Source organism: Onychostruthus taczanowskii, unplaced genomic scaffold, assembly GCF_017590055.1.
Source record: "Onychostruthus taczanowskii isolate IOZ18803 unplaced genomic scaffold, ASM1759005v1 scaffold60, whole genome shotgun sequence".
NCBI classification, from domain to species: Eukaryota; Metazoa; Chordata; class Aves; order Passeriformes; family Passeridae; genus Onychostruthus; species Onychostruthus taczanowskii.
Genome location: NW_024503680.1, coordinates 3,621,899 through 3,645,853, shown reverse-complemented (window position 1 = coordinate 3,645,853; position 23,955 = coordinate 3,621,899). Strand labels below are relative to the sequence as shown.

Here is a 23,955-nt window from a genome sequence, read left to right as displayed (position 1 = left end):
CCAAGTTCATAGGCCAGAGGTATCAGGGCACCTTCTCCCTAGGCTCTGCAGCAGCCAAGATCAAGATCTACTCTGTGAGGGCTCAGCTCCAACGTGACCCAAACCACTGTGACAGAGGTGTCTGTTATCAAAGCCCCAACCAACCTGCTGCTCTGCCAGTGCCAGCAGCATCTCACAAGTGTTTATGATGTAACTTGTCACACGGGCCTGCAGCTCCACCATCTACAGGTGACAAAACCAACTCTGATGATGAGAATGAGACCCAGGAAGCTTGTCTAACACAGCTGTTACAGTTCTGTATGTCAACTCTTCACACTGAGACCACAGGGAAGAGCTGCAAGATGTCTGAACACCTCATCTGCTGGGCTGTGTCACACCACAAGGATGTCACAATAACTGACTTATTTTCTGGCTCGGTATCTGAGCAGTGGTAAAGCAACCTGTTAATGCCATCCAGACTGTGCTGACCACATCTCTGTGCTGTTCAGTCTGTGTATGTGCTTTTGGAGGTGTCTTACCCTCTTCTCCACAGGGACCTTGTTGTAGTATCGGATGGAGTCCTTCCCGAGGAAGTCAAACTCAACCACGTATTCCTGCCCATCCAGCTCAGGATGCAGCTTGATGTGCTCTACTCTGAGAGAGCAGCAGCCCACGGTGTCAGCTGTCTCTCCTTCTTCTTTTTCATTACCAGCTCTCAGGGCAAGCTACATTTGTATCAAGACAAGAGAGGCAAGGAATTCAAACTGTCCCCAGAACAAAGAGATGCTGCAAACCTTCAGATACTGGCCTAGAACCAGCAGGGTCCAGAGGAGAATATCTTCTTTTTTTTTTAAGAGTTTAAGCCAGGATGCTTTAACAACTTCTGCTCATTAAGTAACTCAAACTGTGAGACAGGTCTGACTAACGGAAATTAATTTCAAAAAGTGTGGCAGTTTTTAAAAATCAAATTGACTTCCATGTGAACTCTACTTGAAACAATTCATACGGTTCAGTTGTTCCTCTTCTATGATCTTACCTATTCACTGCACACTAAATACATTTCAAATAGCATACAGGTTATATAAATATTGGCTTGTATAAATTATCTAAAGGCTACTTTTGACTGCATAAAACCCACATATTTTAACAGTGCTGGCTAAAACAATTTCTAACTTTTGAAATCTTCCGTGGTCATATGAAACCACTACTATTCACATCAAAGTTCCCTGGTTTACATCAAACCGTTTTGAACAAAACCTGTTAATTTACTTAGTCAAGACACCATATGCTACTAGGAAACAGTTCTCTGGGAACTGGTTTTATGTTGCTTTAAATGCATCAACACAACTGCAGTTTTTCTTTATGCCGTGGTGAAAAAATTAGCATAATTACAAAACCTCACAACTGTGACCTGATACTGAAGAGGTGACAAAAATTCCCAGCAGGAAAACTGAAGCAGCTGGAGACAAAAGGCCCACACAAACTTCCCACTAATCCAACTGGGTGATTCTGGACCCAGGCTGTGAGTTTTGCCTGAACTAAACAATGCTGCCTGAAATAGCCGTGTTTAGTACAATAGTTCATTGCTCTGGATTCCAGGTAATGGGAAGGAAAAGGAGCCTGCCCACCAGGAAGTCTCAGGATACCTTAGTAACTGGGCTCAATTCTGCCTTCTAGACAGACACAGCATTCCCAAGTATTCCCAGCAGGACAGGGAAGGCGAGAGGAGCCAAGGAAGAGCCTCACCTTATCAATGAAGTACAGTGCCACAGCCCTCTGCCGCACTTTCATCTCTTTGGATTTCCAGTCTTCTCGGTATTGATTCCGGATTTTATCTACACACTTCTTCAACCTCCGAGCTGTCTCGTACTTCTGCCAGTCCTTCTCACCCTGCAGGGAAGTTGGAACAGAGTCAGCACTACAGAGCAGGCAGAGGACTAGCTCCAATCTGCATCTCAAGGCTTTGCAAGCCCCTGTGTGGCAAACAGGCTCGCTGTACAAAAGCACCGAGATGCTGCTGCTGCACAGCTCAGCTTCACACTGTGCTGCCACACAGCTGCAGGTCATTCAGATTTCCATGATATTAAATACTTCCATGGAAGCAACTAGAAAGAGACACAAAAGACACATCTTCCCTGCTTCTCAAAATACAAATGGTTTCCTTTGCTTTATTCAGATGGCACTTATGTTCTTTCAGCTGTGTAATTAAATACCCATAAAAGGCAAAAGCAACATCAACAGTTCATCATCATTATTATATATTCAAGACACAGCAAAAAGAGGGCAGGAATTCACAAAGAATAGAGATATTTTTCCTCCTGTATTTGTAGGGCAAACTCCTTGTTTCCAATCCACTAAAAAAATCTCTCAGAAAAAGACTTCATGAAAGGAGCTTAAATTCTTGCTTTTATGGACTTGATCCATAATACCCACAGACTGGGTATTTGCTCCCACAGCAGGAGTTTGTTTTCCTTCAGTCATGAGCTTCTTACCAGCCTTCTCAGCCAGGAGCCTGGCTGGGTTTTTAATTTTACAAACAACTAATTAACAACCCATGGTTAGAACTTCACAGCAATACCAGGCAGGGGAAGTTAAGGCCAAATGAAATATCCACCAGAGCAAGACGGCTCTTGGATAAATTGCTTCCTTTTAGGTTTACACAGGTTAAAGGATTCCTACTAGAAATGACACAATGCTTTTCAGGAGACATTTTCCAGATTTCACCTGCTCTCCTGGGCAGTAACTCTATCCTCTCTTTTCAAGGAGAAACAGAAGCACAGAAGCCTCCCTATGTTTTTTCAACCACTGTAGGATGAAACAGCCAGGTAGCTTTTCCTCCTATCTCTCTCTTAACCATGAACTACATTTGCTTCTCAGAAACATGACCAAGAAGATTGCTTTGGTTTTGCTTTTTTAACTGGATCTTTACCTTAATTCTTGAGCTAGGGTTCAACATGATGTATTTGATAGAGCCTTGGATGTTCTCAGTCCATGACACCAGCCAGGTCACCTTGTTATCATGCCGAACCTCCTTCCATTTGTGTCCTGGTGGAGGGGCAGGGATTTTGGAATCCCTAGAGAGAATTAGAAAACAGATGATAAAAGCTAGTTAAAGAAAATCCCACCAGCATCAAAATAGAGAACGTAATAACAGCATTACACAAAGAAAGTGCAGGGAAAGGAAGTGAGGCAACAGAAGTGCATTACCTCCACAAGCAGGAAACCAAGTAAATCAAAATGAACAATGTAGCTGCTACCAACATGTACCTGCTGAAGAATTATACTGCAATTGCTAGGACCAGTTTTGATTTGTGAACTCTGTTTGTAATAGTGTGGACGCTTATAAGGACTAGAGAGAGTGAAGAAAAGCCCACCAAACCTTAGCCTTCAACATCATGGAAGACAAGGTAGGGCAACTTATGTATAAGAAAATTATTTTCTGGAAATACCAGCAGGAAAGGCAGTTTAGGCAGATGTAGGCTGTAGGCGTGAGAAAGAAAATATGTTGAAAAAGTTCTACATGAAACCCATGATTGCCTTGCTCAGTCTTTTCTTGTATGACTCAGTTTCTCATCCATATGAGAACAAGATAAGCTGCATCCCTAATTCTACATGTTTGAGTATCAACTTATACAGGGTTTTAAGAAATGAGCTCTAGAAAGCCAAGCCAAGGCGTGAAGCACGCAGTGCTCACTTGCTGCAGTTTATGATGATGTCTTCGGGCATGATGCGTCTCTTCAACATCCCCATTTTGGGATGGTTCCCACGACCTCGGAAGAGACCTGGAGGCTCAATCTTAAAGTTGGCAATCCTCTCCTTGTGGTTGTCCATCACACAGTAACCATACTCCTTCAATAGCCGCTCATTCTCCTCTTTGATTTTCTGGGAAAAGCCAAAAGCAAAGATGATATGGCACAAGCAGCACCACACACACATTTATATGCCAAGACTTGAAAAATGTTTACATTTGTGCCACACTAATGCTGAAGACCCAACCAAAATCCAGATCCCCATCATGGCAAGTGTATCAGATGGCCAGAAAAGCGTTCATAAAACGCACACAGCGCAAACAAACTGGAAAAGGGGGAAGAATGTGTGAAAACTCTGTGAAAAGTTGTATTTGAGGGAAACAGATCAGTGCTGGTGAAGGCAGCTACAATTTTGCCACAGCAGAGGGGTGTATCTCTATCCATGTATCTCAGCTTCAAGGGTACCCCCAGCACAGTACTGCCACTTTATATTTTATACTGAGCATTTGACATCCACTGGACTTCCTATCTTGTTGTTTATGTATAAAAATTCTGTGTATAAAAGACTGCTGTGTTTGAACTCAGCATCAGAAAGCAGGCAAAGGAATGTCTCCAGGCTGCTGCATGTCAAGCCTGTGTCAGCAAATGGTTTCACAAGCAGAACACAGTCTTCTAAGAAAGAATGTGCTGAGATTTCACTGCATACTTCTGTGCCCGAACTCTAATTATATAGCAGGAAAAATAAAAACACTGCAGCTCAAAATAAAACATCTGACCCGCAGACAGCACTGCTGTACCAGCTAAGAAACAGAAAAAGCCACTTATGTTCCATTTTAAGAGCCACCATGGACAGGAACTGAAGGGCTCACCCACATTTATTAAACAGAAACAGCAGGAAGACAAGGGCTCTCCATTTTGATGGGATCCCTCTAATCCCAAAGGCTGTAATTCCAAGCTGCCAGGCCCTTCATTCAAAGGACAACTACTACAGCATTGCAGAAGATCAAGCTGAGAACTTGGGGAAAATTTCCACCTTCCAACATCCACTGCAGTTAATTTAATTCTTAACCTATGAGACATGTAGCCATGCTACTGGATAATAAAGTTCCTTTTTAATTAAAACACCAGCATTACTTGATGTTTAAGATTTCTTCTCTCAATTTATTCATGAATGGCATTGCTGAATCCTTTCCACCATCATGATCTATGCCATCCTTAACTGAGTATCCACTGCTCATTTCCCTGGGACCAATGAACCCAGAGGCAGCACCTCTGATTCTCTTTATTGGCTTAAGTAGTTACTTAACTTTACTTAAGCAGGTACTTACTTAACTTTCTTTCTCTAAGCAGGATCAGCCCTATCAATATCATTTCAAGTCAGGATGAAGATTCAGCTGTAAACACAGTGCTCTGCCCTATCTGATCTGCACAGTTCACATGAAAGCAATAATCTGAAAGCTGGTGAAAAACACTGACGTATGCACAGCGAGGGGAATGATTGCACAAAGATGTTTACAACCATGAAGCCTCCTAGAATTCCCACTGGTACCTGTTTCTCCTCCTTGGACATCTGTTTCCTAGCTTCCGACTGAGCTTTGAAATACTGGCTCATGTGGGTGAAGTCACACTTGCTGAGGTTGGTGATAGTGCTCTTCTCTTCAGAGGTCATTTCCTTGCAGAAGGAAAGCAGTGCTTTAAGTTTACACACACACAAAGTTCCATGCCTAGCAGAGCTTACCCTACTCCAGGCAGCCTAAACAGGAACAACAGGCAGGTTCTCACAACAATCCCCCACAGAATCCCCAAATTCTTGCACAGGCTCACTCCAGCTGAGGTCGAAGAGGAAAGGACAAGCAGCAGATCCTATGGAGCACTGGCCTTGCAGGGCTCTGATCTCCCCAAGCACTGGGCAATGCTGCACCACTTTCCAAAGAATTCCCACATCCTGACTGGGACTGCTGAGGGACGGGGAGAAAAACCCAGAAATATACCCAGGAAATCTGCACCAAACTTATCTAAAGGTTTGCTGTTATGGCTGATGACTGAAGTGAACATCTCTGTTTTAGTTCTTCGGAAGGGGTTTCCTTCTAGTAAATCTGGCTCTTACAAGGCATGTAACAGGCCAAGTCAGCTACACCCCATGGTGCTGCAACAGAGGAACCTGACTTTTTTGGTTCAGAAAGGCATTTATGGTAGGGTTCTTCCTGCTGAAACTACAGGATAAAGGGGAAACTTCACAGCTACAGTCTGAGGCAGCTTTTAGTTGCCTCAAGCCAACTTTCATGTGCATGGAACAGCAGCCCCTTTTCTCTGCCCAGTGCTGAGGAGACACTGGCCAGGTCCACAGTCACTATGTGCATACTTTTCTCCAGTCCTTGAAGAAGTTTTTCCTGAAGATCTCCTTTGTAGTGTACTCATGATCAAGCATTTTTGCAAAGAATGTGGCAACTTCTTCTGCTTTGGTACTCAGCTTCATGACTTTACCTGCAAAGAAAGGTTTTCTTCTTAAAGAAAATGGTAAACAGGAATCAAAGTCATAAAGAGAACATAGTAACTACCCTAAAGGATTGTATTTTTACTACAGAAAAGTTTGTCTTAAAATGTTACATAATACAGCAACTTGAATGGACAAAGGAAACAGAGGAGCACAGTTGCTTGACTTCCACCACAAACATTTTGAAAAAAAATTTCCTCTGGAATCTAAACATTAAAAAAAGCAACAGCAATTTGATGTGAGGCAGGTCTGGGCTGCAGGGCAGGAAGGGGAAAAGGCCTGCTGCAGGAAACCCTCTGCTGAGCCACCCCCGTGCTGGGCGTGCTCCTGGGGAGACACTTCTGTTTGATGTCAAAAAGGCAGGGATTTTATTAAATTTCATATTCCAGCACTCAGACGTGTGGGAAATACAGTCCCTGTGTTCCTTGTGTTCAATGCACAGACAGACTCCACCTTGGAACACCCCTTCCAGCCTTTAGCTACTTGTAGGCAGGAAGAGCCCTTCCTCAGGACACACCACAAATAGGCTGAAAAGAGATTCCAATTATTGAACTCTCCCTCATTGCAAGGAAACGTGTCAGGGTTCTGCTAACTGTTCCTCTGCTGTGGGAATGCACTCCTGCATCTCCAAAGCAGGCTCAAAAGGCAGTCATTTTTAAGAAAGACTGAGCTGTCAGTGAATGGAGGGGTCACATTCCAGCTTCTCTGCATGACTGCAGCACAAAGTGGAATTGCTGCAAGGGGAGACTGAAGCACAAGGGAAAGAGGCTGCTGCTGCATCAAGACTGTGGATTCAACACCTAACACTCCTATTGAGCATTTTTTGGTCCTGATTGCATTCTTGATGAAACATGGGGTGCCAGTGATCCCTCTGAAGGATTCTGCATGCAGCTCACATCTCCAGCTAGTTTAGTTTCAAGAAATACTTAAAGTTCCAATGCTTGGCTGTCAATATCTGGGGATTTTTAACAACCATTTTACTGCACACAAGTGAACACAAGAAACTGTTAAATCTGTGCTCTTGGAAAAAAAAAATACCATGCTTTGGGTTTACTACATATTTTCAAAAGTTGCATCATCTCTAAAATTAAAGCATGAGAGTCAGCTAAAAAGCCTTAAGATCTATAAAGCCTTGTAAAACAGGACTTAGCAAAACGTCCTCCCAATGATCTGAGAATATTCCACAATTAAATTAAACCAACAGTAACTCTGCCAATTTTTAAGCTGTAACCTAAAATACAGCATTTGTTTGCTTATAACAGGAAATGGGGGAAGGGAGAGAAAGCAAGGGAAACTGCTTTTCCAGGCTGCAATTTCAGCTTGACAGAGGCTATGGAGTTAGTAATATGTTATGGGGCTAAAATGTCTGATATTTTCCCAGCTAGCTGAAGGCTCAGTCACCTTTATCTAATCACTTTAGAATACATTTCATTGGAGACAATTTCCTTTTTTTTTTTTTTTTTTTTCCCACAAAGGTTTGAAAAGGCTCTTAGTGACAGAGCTGGTAAAGAAAGGATTTACTGCAGAGACATGAATATTAGTTACCTGATTTAAAACTGAAAACCAGAGAGCAACCAGGGGACATAACAAGCAGAAGAAACCTCATGGCTATGACTGCAACTGCCACCACCTCCACTCTTACCTTGCCCTATCTACGGAAAAATGTGCAAGTTGGAGCCACCTCTGGCCTACGAGCAGCGACTGGTTAACCCACAGGCACTGAAAAAAGATGGCTTTAGCATTTCAAGCTCCTTCCCCGAGTCAGTATTGCAGGCAGTTCCAAGAGCCCTAGCAGTTTTTATGTGAGATGAAAGCAGGCAGTGAATCCCTAGGCCAGGGACAGATTCCTCCGGTGTGAGCCGGCTGCTGGCCAGCCACAGCCTCATTACTGGGCTCTACAAATCACCCTGGGATAATCTTGAAATGAGACAATGCCTTGTGAGCACAGACAGAGGCTCTCAGCAGCTGCTGTGTAAATCAGACATCTGATTTTTTGCCTAGTTTCTCAAGGAAGACTTATTGGATGTCTTTATTTGCCAGACCCCCTCCCTGCCCAGCCCGACTGTCGAGCTTATTGATGAATTTCTGCGATGACAGAGGCAGAGGTTGCAGAAATCCCTGCAGAGGCTCTGTGAAATAGATGGCTGGATAGAAGAGGAGCTTATTGCTGTCTGCACCAAGGGATAGCACAGGGCAATCTTTCCCCTCCCCTTCTCTAGACAACAGGAGAGATCATACATTTTTCAGTACAGGAGAACAATTTCCAACTTTGTATCAGTTCTTATCAAACCCTAAGTAAAAAGGCTGCAGACATCCTTGATCACTGTGCTACTTGCCTGGAGATGGCCTTTAATAGGCTACAGCATATTTATTTCATTACTTTGCTGCTGAAAATGTAATGCTACCTATTCCTCAGCATGTAAAAAAAAAACTGTGTCATGTCACATGAAAACAGCACGTTGCTCCTGGAAGAGGTCCATGTGCAGATGTCCCCATCACCAAAAATTACATTTTCATCCATTCAAATACCTCCCACTTAATTCAATTCTGGGTTAATTTGATCCTTCATTTAACATGATCACAGAAAGGAAACACACAGGTCATCAAGTCCAGGCTCCAACAGGCATCACATCATATAATCCCTTCCACATGAGCCTCTACCAGCCAGGCAGCCCAGGATACTTGAATCCCACACCAATTAGTTCTACCACAGGCAGTGGCCAGGGAATAGGACCATGACTTACATGAGAGGGCTGTGTCCTTGAGACCAGGGTCATCCCATTCATTCCTACAAGATCCTAATCATCTGCACCTAAATTCAATTGTCTTTTATTTCGCTCACGCTATCAAATGATGATGAATTCCACCACGGATGATGGAAGTTGCAGTTCTTGAGGTTATAAGAAAACAAGAGCAAGCCTAAAGGTGACCAGTGATGAGGCAGCTACAATTACATACTCCACTGGTCACTGCTACTCTGAGGCATCAGACACCCTCATTCTGCTAAGGAACCTGAGAGATTCACCCCCATGAGGGAATGAGAGCAGGTTCATCCCTGTGTCACTTCAGTGAGCAGTATTCAGCAGGCTCAGGCAAACTCCCTTCCTTCCACAGACCTCACTTTGCTGCTGAGGAGCTGATTTAAGTGAACCACTAAAACACAACCACCTCTGCAGCTCTTCAGTCCCCAGAAGAACACTGCAATACCCTTATTTCTCTTCCTAACAAGTAGAAACACAGATTAACTCACCATCATAATAAAACTTGACATTTTCAGGCAGAGGTTCATATGGTGGAGCAAATACAGGACCTTTGTGCTCTAGGAACTTCCATTTGATGCCTTCAGGGTAGCGCTCTTCTTCCCACCTTCAAGAGAGAAATATGAACCAATACAATTTTAAGCTCTCAATCTTCATTTTATTACTGTGTGGGTATGAGAGTATGCTAAACCAGCAAGAAATCACTGCTTTGTCAGGTACAGACCAACAACTAATACTTAATGTACTATCACCATTTAGTTTCTTTTTTTCTTCTTTTTCTTTTTCCAAAAGCACAGTCATAACCATGAGCAGAACACCTTGGGCTGCAGATTATATCATGCCATCCTATTCCTCACCTCTCATTTGCTCCTCTTTTCACAAAATCACACAGCTGAAATTGCTTAGATCTTAAAAAAATAAGACTTGGACCCTGTAAACCAGCTAGGATCATGCCAAATTAGTTTCAGCTGTGATCTAACATCAGGTCCAGGATGCCTGCTCAGCAAAGTCAAACAATTGTGGTGTATTATGCAGCTGCTTTCAGATGTGGACAATATGCCATTAAGGGCAGAGATAAAGAAACAGATGTTCATTTATGACCTAAATGAGAACAAACCTGCTTGGACAAGAAAGACTAAAATCTGCTCTGTCATTTTAAATTCATTCCAATTCTCTGGGTAAGAAAAGCATACGTGAAGAAAAACAGAGCAGCCCAGAAAACTGCATGTTTCAGCATGTAATGCTCTATAAAAATGCTCTATAAAAATGCTTTGCAAGTGATGCATTTGGTATCACAACACAGCAAGGCAGGCGCCACCAATCCCACATTCCAAGGGAACAGGGTCAGCAATTCGTCTGCAGAGAAAAGGGTCCTGCCAGGCCAGGATCCTCCCCCCAGTTCCCAGTGCCCAGGCCACTGATTCCACACTCCTCCCTCCAAGCTCCTTTCATGATTACCACGACATTACTGCTACATGCTGCTGGCACAGGATTCCCTGCTGGGAAGGGCTATTTCACCTTAGTGATCAATCAACTGGAAGACCATTAACCTGTCACAGCACTCAGTCTCTGAATTGCCCAGACAACTTTGTTGAGCAGCCATGACAATAAAAAAAGGAGTTTAAGCTTCTGTCTGGTGCCAGCCCTAAGGAGCAGCATTCCCATTTCAGGTGCCACAGCAGCTGAGGAAAGATGTGAATGGACTGCCTGCATCTCAGGAGCTGTGATTCACTGACTGATTGCTTCATCTCTACCAAGACAGAAGTCACAGCATGGAAGATAAACACTGTACAGAGACAAGAGTTTCTGCTAGAAGACACACAAAATGCTTCACTCGTGTCTATACATCAACAGTTTAGGAACATCAGCAACACAGCAGCCGGTGGAGTTTGAAAGACACTGTCTTCAACCACACCACTGGACCTGACTTCTTCTGATGAGAAGCAAGAGCTTTAACAGCAAAGCACCCAAACCCAGCTATCAGTACACAACTGCATGTCAGACTTCAGTCCCTGGCTGAAAAGAAGGCTTGAGTAAACCATGTTGATATAAGAAACCAATATTGACACAGAGTCCAAATATTTACATTCCTAATGATTGTTTTGTTTTGTTTTTCTTTTATTAATTAGAAGCTAGAAATATAAATATTTTGTCAAACATAGGCCTATGTTCTTCCACCTAGAAGTCTCCTTTCAGCAAAATAAATCTAAACCACTCTCAGCCAGGATAAGCTTCTTCTCTCTCACAATGAGCAATTTTATTCCAGTAAGAACGAAATAAGGGCATTATTCACAGTAGTTACTGCTTTTCAGGACAGGTTTGTCATTCTTGTTTTTTTAAATTTATTCCTCTGATATTTACTTGGTGAGAAATTCAGTACCTCTGTCTCTTCCTGTTGTTTGACAAAGGATGCATGTAAAAGCAGTATTAGAAAGGCAGCAGTTTAAACAGACAGCAGAAGGACATTGTGCCTTCTGGGAAGGCTACAAGGAAACATGGGATTCATGGGGTAGTTTCTAAGCTCAAAACTATCAGAAAGTGTGCCCCAAAAAGACCACAAACAATCCCAAATCCCACCTCCACCTTCCTAAACATCACACATAAGCATTAAGACAAAAGATAAAAGTGAGTCTCCTGAGTGTAGCTCATTTTTCATCCTCATTTAGTTTCAAATGGAAAAGCATTACAGCACCACTGCCCTTGGCAGTTTCTGGTTCTAAAGCAACGTTGTATACATGATTTTGTGGGAGAATGCTGCCTATTAGGAAAGCTGCCTCACTGACTCCAGCAACAACTCATCAGTCATACAGGCTTCTTAATTAAATCCCACATCAACCTTGTCTAAATATGCCAGGGTGGCTCAGGAAGGAAAAGTTGGAGAAGATCTTTCAAGTGGAATGAAAAGAGAGAACATTCTTGGGAAAAAAAACAGAACATACCTCAGGGATATGTTATTTCAAGGAAATGAACTTGCTGTAACATAAGGTGGGAGAAGTGCTCCTAAGGTGCACTTCTGGATGACATTCTTCACACGCTGCCAGGGCATGAAAATGACCTCTGCAAGAGCTCCACACGGTGATGAATGAGGCCACTGCCTTGGGGATGTCTGCATCAAGCATTCACACAAGCGAGGATGAAAATGCTCAAGGCAGCAAGCACTTGAGGAAGCAGCCAAAAAAAGGTATCAGACGCTCAGAAAATTGACTCAGATGGAACACAAAATGCCCTTAAGAGAAACAAGTGAAGTGCAGATGAAACCTTGTCCAGCAGAGACACGCTATACAAAGCTGCAGATGGATGGCAGGAACATCAGCAGCAGGATGCAGCTAACTTGTGCCAAATTCTGCAAAACATGCTTTCCAAGGCACTTTTCCTCAGCAGTAAGCACAAACTGCAGGGTTTAACACCACTACAGGGCCTGTGCTGCCCAGGTAAGTGAAGGGAGAACAGCACAGCTTTCCAGTAAAGGTCTGCTGTTCAAGGATACAGCCCACAATAGAAGGAAGCTGGGATTAACAGAATATTGTTAGACAGAACCAGTAAGGGGAGCTGAGACAAAGCCAAAGAGACAACAGATCGTTAATGCTTAAAAAGACCTTCTGTAGCTTCCTATTGCTTTATGTCCCTGTGGTTTGGTGATGTTACAGCACATTAAAAATACGCTGTCAAAGGATTTGAGAAAAAAGTGAATTGCTCAGGAAAAAGGGAAGTTTTGGGGAGAGGCTGGAAACCCAAGTTTCTCAGGGAGTATTCAAGTATGAAAAAGATTTGCAAGTGCTGATGATCTGAGGATGTTGTGACAGTCAAAGAGAAATATGTAAAGACTACAAACACTACAAAAGATTTTTTTCTTTTTAAGGATAATAATAATGTCAATAAAAGAATAAAAGATTGAATCTAAAAGAAGAAGATGGCAAAGACTTTCCCCAACTGTACAGATCTACTAAAAACAGCCAAGCGATCTGAGAAAAGATCAAGGAAATATCCCTGAAAGGTCATAAAAATTACAGGTGGGTAGAAAACACACATGCTTTCAAGAAGTACATATGCACTAAAATGAGGGAAGTACTAAGGCCAAAACTTGAAAACACACAAATGGTAGCTCCCCCAAATCTAGAAATAACAGCTTAAATTACTATAGAGGGTTTAAAAAAAATCCAGCAGGTTTCCTACACAGAGCACTACTGATGTATCACAGGTCTGTCTTCCAAATGAACCACAAAGGTCAGACTTATTTAAAAAAGGTTCTAAAAAAACTTAAGAGTGGGTGAAAGTACAACTTCGGTGATGTTACTTAAGGATCCTGGGCAAGACAGAAAGAAATTTACATTTAAAACTCATTTTCAGAAATCATTTGTCAAACAGGCTGAGCTAACTGGTCTCTTGATCAAGTTTCATTTTTGTTCCAGAGGCAGGAGCAGTTTTGAGAAGCACAGCTGACACCCACTCATGCTGTACTTCTATGGAACACAGATAAATTCTACTAGAATACTGCTTAACATATCTGCACACATTAATATATTCCTTAATCCACCTGCACCTATTAATATATTCCTGCTGACACCCCCAAGCCTACAAGCTTTTGTACTGCTCTGAAGAGTGTCAGCACAGAGCAGCTTCTGGGCACAAGAATATTGGGATCTGATCATTATAGGCAGCCTCCACATGACACAGCTAGGAAAAAAAAAAAAACAACCACCCAGACAGCCCCACAAAACACATATTTCCTGTTTTAGGGATATCACTTCTACTTCAGAGGATGAACACAGTGAATGGGATATTTATTTAGAGCTTACCAGAAAGTAAGCCAATTATTCAGAACAAATCCTCATGAATCAACAGAAGAGAAAGCCAGATGTGCTTATTCAGCCAGCATGGGAGGTACAGGCAAGTCCAGGTGCAGATGGGAGCCTACAGCACTGACTATATATAGTTACCATTTCCATTTTTGCTCCTCTTCTTTTTTCGGCTTCTTTCTTTTGTCTGCTTCAGGGACTTTCTTATCTTTGCTCTTGACTTTCTTTGCTTTGCTGTCCTGCAAAATGAGTAAGACCCTGTTAGAACAAGCTACTGTATTTCCCTCTCCCTTGAAAAGATGTGTTAAAACTAAAAGACTCTCTCTTGGGGTATATAAGAGCTGAATTCCTGTGGCTTCACCACATAAATGTGCTCTTAGATCATCCCATTAAGTCAAAGTCTGCTGATGGTCCCACTCAAGTTTTCAGGCAAATTCTTTTACTTTACACTGGGGACATGCTAAATGCACACAGCCAGTTATCACCTGATAAGGGGCAAGTCTGGGCCATGGGAAGGGAATTGCTGTGTTACAGAACCTCCTCCCTGGTCTGCACTGGTGTGTCTGGTCTGGCGAATGCTGCAGAGCACAACCACCACAGTCAGGTGGCTTCTGGGATTATCCTGGTGCATGCTTAGTGTAGAGACACTTCTTTGAAGGGAAAAATTAACCCTATTGCCCAGAGGTGCTGCAACATGTGTCTCACAAGCGTGTCTTTGCTAGGTCTGTAGTTTGTCAGTCTCAAATTATGGCTAACATTTTCCAAGTCCCTCTCCAAAGAAATTTCCACCTAGGCTCCATCTAAATGCTTTAAGCTTCCTTCTAGCATCTAATCAATTTTCCATCTCCCCTGCCTCTGAACCCTGCCACATCAGCTGTGCAATTACCACATGTTGTGAGCAAGGCTCCCCTGCCAGCTCCTTAACAGAAGGACTGCGAATTGCCTGGAACAGCCTGGAAGTTCATGTCCTGGAGGCATCTTCTCCACCCATTGTTTTAAGGGTTGGAAACAAAGTTTCCCTGACTTTTTATAAATTACAGTTCAGATAAGTTAATATCTGCACCATAAGTGGGGATCTGACACAGAGCTCTGTTCCAGACAAAATCAGATTCCCTCTGCTCTGCATAATCCCACACCAAATAGCCTGGCTCTTCTTTATGATAAAAATAAACTTGTCTGTCTCACATTACCTCTTCTTCCTCTTGTTTCCTTTTCTTTGCTTTCTTGATGTCTTCTGTTTTGATTTTCTTGGGTTTGTAGTCAGCACTAAGAACAAAAAGACTTGCTGATGAAATTGATCCATTTTCCAGTACAAATAAAGAGAAGTCACAGACATACAAAGTTTATGTGCACAAGCTTGCAGCATAGCTGGCATTTTTAATTTCTAAAGAATATACGCTGCTCTTTCAAAAGACTCAATAATCCCAATCCAGCACAACAGCCTACAAAACCTACAAAATGTTATTATCAATACCTCTCCACAAGTTTCACTGCTGAAACAAACATCTTCCTCAATGAAGAATCAATTCAAAAGCATCAGCAGCCACGCAGTGATTCCATGGATGGGATAAATGGGTATAACCTTATTGGCATGTTCTATCCCAACTCTCTTTCCAGTCATCAGTCTGGGATCTTGCCCATATGACTCACTCTTTACACCCCCCACTAGTTCAAACAATAGCAAAATTGAGTACTGGCAAATTACATAAACACAACCTCATTTCCAGTGAGGTTGGAAAAGACCTCTGAGATCATCCAGTCCAACCTATGACTCAACAACACCTTGTCTACCAGACCAGGACATTAAATGCCACATCCACTCTTTCCTTAAACACCTCCAGGGACAGTGACTCCACCACCTCCCTGGGCAGCCCATTCCAATGTCTAACACCTCTTCTGTGAAGAAATTCCTCCTGATGCCTAACCTAAACCTTCCCTGGTGCAGCTTAAGACCACGTCCCATTGTCCTGTCCCTTGTTCCAGAGCCTGATGCCCACCTGGCTGCACCTCCTGTCAGGGAGTTCTGGAGAGTGGAAAGGTCACCCCTGAGCTTCCTCTTCTCCAGGCTGAGCTCCCCCCAGCCGCTCCTCATTGGACTTGTGCTCCAGACCCTTCTTGAGCTCCACTGCCTTCTTCTGGACTTCCTCCCACACTTCGAAGTGCGTCCTGAGTTGAGGGGCCCAGAACTTAAAATGCCCCTCACCAGTGCCCAGTCAAGGGGCAAATCATTGATGCCCATGACAGCCTCCAACCACCACATCTCCCACCTGCCCTTCTGTTTATAAACAGCAGGTCCAGCATGGTACCACCCCTCTAAGGCCACAGCTGTCCTTACCAGCTGAGACAGAAAATTCTTTTCCACACACTCCAGGAACCTCCCATCCTGCCTCCTCTCTGCTGTGTTGAGTTTCCAGTAGGTATCCAGCAGGTTAAAGTCTCCCGCAAGAACAAGGGCTGGCAGTGGTGAAACGTCAGCCAGCCACTCACAGCACAGTTCATCCACCTCTTCATCCTGGTTGGGTGGTCTGGAACAAGGCTCCCAGCAGGATTATCTGCCTTACCAGCCTTCCCCTTGATGCTCATCTATAGGCACTCAACCTTACTGGCACTATTCTTGAGCTCTATGCAGACAAACACTCCCTAACGTACAGGAACACCCCAATTCCTAATCTTTCCATTGCAGATGTGAGAGGGGAAGTCATACAAACCTAGCAGAAGGCAGCAAGTGATTACACAAAAGAAAAGATGTCCCACCCATATCTCTTGGAAACTGAGACATGTAGGGATGGAGTGCCACCATGGCAAAACCCTTCCAAGCCTTCAACTCCTGCCTGCTAATAAGGACAAACTACATGAAGAGCTGGATGGGCACAGTGGCAGATCCCAGGAGATGGAACTGAGCTTGTATTTCAGTGGGTTCCTCTGTCAGGAAAACATCATGGGTGTTTCTCTTAGAGACAACAACCCTCAGCATAATTTATGACACATTGAGACTCCAGGCAAACCACGCCAGGCAGTGCAGGCAAACCTCCCCCTGCCTCCAAACAGGCTGACAGTGCATTTTCTACCTCTTGTGCAGTCATTTCCTTGCCCAACAGAAACCACTGCAGCCACTTAGCTACGTTAATACCTCACGTGCTCCCATTTCTGTTTTACAGTCCTCATCAGTCTTTACCTGCCTTCTGGGGTTTTTCCTTTTTATTTACTAGTTCTGCAACATTTCACAGCACCATCTGCAGAAGCAGGTAGTGGCATTTTGCCTTGCACAGCACAAATACTATCCCTGCCCTGCTCACAGAACTTGTAACAGCATAGGGAGTCTGGTCTCAGAGCTCCAGTACCCATCTCAAGAAGCCTGTGCTGATCACTTGAAATTCCACCTGCTCCCTCAATGTTCTCCTTTTAAAACTAAAGGCGAACATCCAAGTCACCAGCACCCACACTACTTACTCATCATCCTCTCGAGGTCTCTTCAGGGGTTTGGAGTCCTCTTTAGGAGATGCATAGAACCCATCATCATCTGGTTCATCTTTAATACGTGGTGGACTACAAAAAGAAGCAAAGAAACACAGTTCTACTTTCAAAGATGAAGTTTCTTGGAAACCAGCAACAACTAAGTTTTAAGAAATAATCATCTGCAAAATGGGCACGTCTCCCATGGAATGTGCTGCCATCACAAGACAGCAAAGGCTTGAGATGTGTCATTTTCTGAATACCCACAGACAGTGTAAGGAGAGTAATTCAATATCTATGCATTTGCCATTTCTCAAGAAACATCAAGTTCAATTTCAACGGCTCAAAGTTCATTTTGTTTCTCTGAGGTTTTGAGTAAAAACAACTGTAGCTTCCAGTACTTTCAAATATACTCAAAAACTGAAATGCCTGTGTGGACTCAAATGCAGGATGTTATTTAGTTTCAACTCAATATCCTTATTGAGCCTTCTAAGACAGAAAAAGATTATCAGCTAAACAAAGAATTGAAAGCTATTCCCTGGAACCATTTTGCCAACTAAATATTGAGGCATGTGAAAACCAGAAAAGGAAACAAAGATTTGGCAAAGTTAAACAGATCAGTCTCTTTTCGCTGTCCAAACTGGAGGAAGCAACAATCCTGTCCCTTTCAACAGACCACAAAGTTAGGCTCAATGTTTTCAGCCATAGTGTCCCAAGACATTAGCAGTAAGAAAAAAACCAGTATTAGTGCAAGAGACACTATTCTGTTAGACAAACTCATTATTTCTAGATTTCAGAGAAGCATTTCACTGATCATCATAAAGAAAAAGATGTCTCAAAGAGTCCAAAATTACATTTTGAAGCACTTCGTGCCATCTTGGGCTTCCTTATTCATGTCCCACCAACAATTTCTACATCAAATTGACTCAGTTTCCAAGCCAAGATGCAGATTTTGCAATCAGATGAAGTAGGAGTTAAAATAGCAGCATTCAGCTTTGCAGACCACACTCAGTAGGAAACATTAGAGAGTCTCATGTTAGCTGGCAATGTGTCCATGAAGCAGAACAAGCAGTTTGCTCCTTCACAGCTATAAAGCCACTGCAGTGCTGGAAGATGCAGCTCAGGGGAGATACAAACAAGCTGCTCTACGAAGCCATTTCTGTTGCATCGCCTGGAATTGACTAAGACATGAATCTGCAGCACAGAGACAGTTGCAAAACATCTATTGAAAAAAAGGTAATTGTCCCACTTAATATATTCTCCCTTTCAGGCAGAAATGTAGTACTACAGTATGTAAAGTCACTAGGAATTTTAACTATTTTAACATTGAAAATTGCACAAGGTTTTGTAACGGAAGAAATAAAGTGTGAGTCTGTGAAAAGAAAGGAGCTGTATGACCAAGCTGAACCTTGACTTGCATTGTTTCCAAGACTGTAATGCTGCTCATCATACCAAGTCTTAAGGAAGAAAATCAAAACCATCTGAGTGAGGACATTTTTCTCTGCACAACTCGTAAAAAAATATTTCAGCAGGAAAAAAAAAAAAGAAAATAATTACTTTACTCTTGGCCAGCACTTGGCCCTGAAGAAGGCACAAATGCAATGGTTCCCCCAGTCTTTTCTCAAACACATGAAAAAATACTCTTGGACTTAAGGAAGATTCAGTTATATTGACATGAGAGCATCCAACATCCCTGGTGAGATGAGCACATCATGCCATTCTGCTGAACAGCAGAGGCTAGAGAGAGTTATGAAGTGTCTGCTCCACCACGAAACACCTGAATATCACTGCGTTCTACTTCCAGAGTATTCCCCAAAGGGCCTGGAGATGGCGCCTCTGCCCTGCGCCAAGCCTGCCTCCTTCCTCTGCATTTTTAAATAAGAGAGGGGTAATGAAATAAAAGGAAGAACTCATGTCAAAAGGGCACATTCAAAACAAACAAAGAATACCTAAAAGGCATGGTCCAGACAGGCTCCTTCTCCCAACTTCTCTGTATTCACTGAATGTGGTGAGACTGGAAAGATTTTGTTTGTTTTGATTTTAAGTGGGCTCACAAACTGAAAGAATTAATGAACTAAGCACTGTTCTTGACTAACAGATATGGATGCATGCATCCACCATACCACACACCTTCATTAAGTTAGTGGCCTGGATTTAACACCTTAAAAAAAAACCAATGGCTGGATTGTAAACAAGTCACAAGACATCTTGGCTGACTATTAAGTAAAGTACTCTTCTATCAATTGCTCACTTCAGGTTTTTAATAAGACTACTTAGAGATCACGGATACAACACTCAAGTCCAGGAGGTTCTATAATAAGCAGGAATTTAGTACTAGAGTAGGACATTTATGCACTTCCTGAAGGTATTTCTAATTTTATGCATCACTCTTGTCACTCCTCTGCAAAGGCTTCAGGCTGCAGTCACAATACAGGACAGACACACAGAGGCAATCTGGACTGGCTTTGCTGGGTCCTGTCTCCAGCACTGTCTGCAGGGTTCAAGTTCCAATTGTACAACAGAGACTCTTTCAAATGCAGCTACCAGTGTTCCCATACTTAAGTCTGTCCTCAGCAGAATCCAGCTCCTGAATGCTCAGACAAACCCAGCACGTGCAGGCAGATACCAGGTATTCCACATGTCCCATCTCCAGTTACTGGGTAAGCAGATCTACCCATTCTCATAATTGAGAAGAACATATCTTCTGAAAGGCTTAAGAGTGCCCCAATTTTTTCTCAAGACCAAGTGAGACGATTCAAATACTGAGCACCTATGAAAAGTCCAACTGCAGCTTTTTCCAAATCATAGACCTGATTTCTTACCTGGAGAAACCATTTTCCTTTTCCTTCTTTATTTTTATGTCACCAGAAGATGACTTCATCTGAAAAACATAAAAAGTAGGAGCCGATTAGCATTTTCCAACATACAGCACAGAGTATTTAACTTGCAGAAGGAACCGTGACTACCTCTGTCCCCTGTAGTCCTTAGTGACCTACATGACAGAGAGCCAACATTTTCTGCAAGTCTTAGTCAATTCAGTACTTTTTTGGCCCTCCAATTTCCTCAGCAAATTGGAATTAAGTATATAGTTTGTTCTTGCATGGACTGAATGTGAGATGACTGATTTTTCTCCCTTGTCTCTGAACCCAAGCTTGACAAAGTGAAATGTAAAGGGAGAAAATGTGGAGCCAGTGGACACAACTTCACAGTGGAACTGTTTCTATTCACATACCTGCAGACAAAGCCCCTTTGAGTTCATACCTAGCACTCCACAAAAAAAGTGTCTGGGTTAGCACTGGGATAATTCTCTCCAAATTGATAAAAACTCGGAAGTACAAGCTACATCTAACCCACTGAGTTTGTACTATTCAGTATTATAAGCCAGAACCATCCTCTTGTCTCTCCCACAGGAGACACCCACCTTCTCTTCCTTTCTCTTCTCCTTGTCTTTATCTTTGTGTTTGTCTTTGTGTTTCTCTGAGCTGCCATCTTTGTGTTTGGTTTTCTCCTTGTCTTTGTGTTTCTTTTCCGAGGAATCTTTGTGCTCACTGCAAGACAAGAGAGTGTGTTTGCAGAGGAGAACACAAGGAGATTTGACTAATACAATTTCCAGTGGTAAAGAGTCACAGGTTTTGATGATTACAAGCCCTAAAAAGTAAGGGATCACCTTAACAGGAAGATCCACCACAGTCTCCTGTCAGGCATGACCTGTTCTCCTTGGGAGGAAGAAGAACAGGAGGGATACCACAAAAATCCCAGTTGCCAAGCCTCCACTTCAGGACACCCATCAGCCTGGACTGCTGAGGAAATCCACAGCTGCTACACTTAAAGCTCAACACTTTAGGATGAATTCCCACTGTCTCTGCTTTTCCTTTTCCTAGTCCACATAAAAGGTCACTGGAACAGAGCCGCCAGCCCCGTCAATGCCCGTGTCAGCTTTTGCTCAGACAACAGTTTGTCATTGTAGCAGCTCTCATCTCTGGAACTTAAAGAGAAAAGCGCTGATCTCTATTATTCCCAAACAGATGGGAAAACCAGAGCAAACAGGATATGTGATGTCCTTGTGTTTATGCAAAGTCAAACAGAAAAGGCAGGAATAATGCTGCAGTCCTCAGCTGGAGCTGTTGATGCTGCCACAGCCAGCCCAGCTCTGCTGGAACAGCCCCATCGTGTGGGGCAAGAACCCAACAAAGGTGTTTCCAAGTGAGAGTCTGGTCTGAACTACTCTGGTGTTATGAATAGCAGTATTGAGAGTTTAAGTATCTAGAATCTTTAGTCAGAATACAGCAGAAAATGCATACAAGGAGAAAAACATCAACCTTTATTATTCTGTTTCTACCCACTTCTGATTTCTGAGACATCAGGATAAATTTGTATCACATTTTCAAGTTTTTCTTATCAACTAGAAAGACTATGGCTGTTTTCAAATGAAAATGAGGTTTCTCATGGAATGACAAACCTTGAAGCCAAAAGTGAAGCAATACTCTCAGGAGACTCAGAATAGAAACATCAAGAACTGGCCACAAGGATTAGCAGCAGTGGTGTGGAAGCCAAGCAACAAGCCTGGCAATTCTACAGGCCTTCAATACACACTTATAAGGTTGTGTGGACTCCCTAAGGTCACCCAGGGCTTTATCAAGCCAAAGGCATGGTGTAAATCAGCTTGGATAGGCACTAACCAAGCTGCGTTCCTCATGCTGGCTGTTCACACTCTCCCTTCTCAGCACTTGACTCCCATCACTGCTGTTCTCTGGGACACACTGTGCTTCTCCTCAGTATTACAAAATGCACTACAAAGCTTTACTAGAAAAAGGCATTTTCCTCATTTCAGTTATTTCAACACTCAGGTGCAAGCTCAAACCAATCTGGGTGAACACAGCCCTGAAAAACAATGGGAATGCTGGGCAAGGGCATGATTTTTAAAAATTACAGATTCTTTGAGATTTCTTTCTATCACAGAAACAGACTGCAAAAAGGTTGATGGCTACAGAGAGCGAGCAGCACATTAACCAGTTCCCACAGTCTGTGTGTGATTAGGAGCAAGGCAATCACAGTCACAAATACACCAACCCACACCCAGCTTACAACTGCAGACACCAGCGTGGACAAATGCATATGAACCTGCCAAAGGTCTAAATAATTCAAGCCCAGAGTAGCTTGAATAATAACACTCCAATAAATATACATTGAATAAATTGAATAAACACACACCAGCCATCCAAGCTCAAGCAGCTAAAGCATGAAAATCCATCTCCGAAGGAAATCAGTACATTCACATGCTGTGTGACACCAAGAGATCAGCAGCCAGCGAAACCAGTTTCATTTTAACTCTCTAGCAACCTCTTCACACAAAGCAGTGAAGGCCTATCTGAACATCAAAAGGCAAGAGGCACTCTAGAAATGCTTGCAGTTAGACACACAGCACCACATGTTTGCCTGTGAGCAGACTCAACAACTGCAGACTATTCTTACCCAGCAGATCATGTTATGTACAGTGTGCTCAGGCCATGCGAGTACAGACACGGAACATCCTGACACTGGATCCTGGAAATCCACGACATGCCTGCTGCTCCTGCTCTGATCTCTCATCCCAGCTTCTGTACCCTGTTTATTCATCAGTATTCCAAGCTCAAGACACCTATGTAACTTTCCTTTGCTCCAATCACATTCACTGACTGTCTGAAAGCAAAAACTCCACACATTACTAATAATTTTTAAACTCAGGAAGGTTGGGAAAGTCTGTCTTGATATTTTGCACTGGTATCTGTATGCCAGGGACCCCATTTGCCAAAGATTTAAGGTTGACAATTTAAGAGGTATCTCAACCTGCATATATTTAAACCAATACTCATAATAATAACAACATTCAATATCAATAATCAATATTCAACCTTCCTATATCAATCCAAGTTGTGGATGCCCCATCCCTGTATTCAAGGCCAGATTGGACAGGGCTTGGACCACCTTGTCTGGTGGAAGGTGTCCCTGCCCATGGCAGGGCATGGAATGAGACGAGCCTTAAGGTCTCTTTCAGCCCAAACCATTCTGTGATTCTACAATTCTAATAAACACACACAAGGCTCACACCCATCTTGTTCTTTGCAAGTCCACTTGTGTTTATTTTCTGACTCTTTCTTGTTCTTTGATATTTAAACCCTACCTGAAATAGCACGTTTTACTCAGACATTAATTTGGATTGTTAAAGCATGGCACACACTGCAGCCACTGGACTTAGTCCACTGAGGTAAAGTTCATGGCAGTGGCTGTTGCTTGGGAGCTTGCAATAGCGAAAAAAACCCACAAAAGACCAAAAAAGAGAAACAATTTGGTTTTCCAAAGCACCATACTCAATCACACTACCAGCCAAAAGCACTAGCTTTCAGTACATGACTGGAAGAGCCCTGGGATGTAAACAAAGCATGATTAAAAGCAAACTAATGGATGACAAACTAGATCAGTAAAGCTAAGATTGAAACAGAAACAAAATCCCATTGGTCTAGAGAGGCAGAGATAATATTTATGCGTGCTGAATGCTTACAGACTACAGCTTGAATAAAAAAAAAAAGTGCTAAAACCTCTAAAAACTTAGGCTTGTTTAAGTAGAAGCTCAAATGACATCCCTCTTGAAAGACAGTAAGTGGCCAGCATTGAAAAGCTGTCATGCAATTTAATCGCAATTTTTCAGCACAGTTTCTCAGATCTTTCAGCATCAGAGCCAGAATGAA

At 42.8% G+C, this 23,955-nt stretch overlaps 1 protein-coding gene across 1 annotated transcript in view; it reads right to left on the bottom strand.

The window, feature by feature from the left end:
• Positions 1-23,955, bottom strand: part of TOP1 (DNA topoisomerase I) — a 66,142-nt gene that overhangs the window by 6,166 nt on the left and 36,021 nt on the right. The window contains exons 4-15 of the mRNA XM_041419243.1: positions 20,652-20,778; positions 20,053-20,111; positions 17,228-17,323; positions 14,968-15,043; positions 13,919-14,016; positions 9,473-9,588; positions 6,091-6,212; positions 5,278-5,400; positions 3,674-3,861; positions 2,909-3,053; positions 1,726-1,869; positions 519-704 (exon numbers count right to left, since the gene is read on the bottom strand). Of these exons, the coding sequence (XP_041275177.1) occupies positions 519-704; positions 1,726-1,869; positions 2,909-3,053; positions 3,674-3,861; positions 5,278-5,400; positions 6,091-6,212; positions 9,473-9,588; positions 13,919-14,016; positions 14,968-15,043; positions 17,228-17,323; positions 20,053-20,111; positions 20,652-20,778 (1,480 nt within the window). The remainder of the gene's footprint in view (positions 1-518; positions 705-1,725; positions 1,870-2,908; positions 3,054-3,673; positions 3,862-5,277; positions 5,401-6,090; positions 6,213-9,472; positions 9,589-13,918; positions 14,017-14,967; positions 15,044-17,227; positions 17,324-20,052; positions 20,112-20,651; positions 20,779-23,955) is intronic.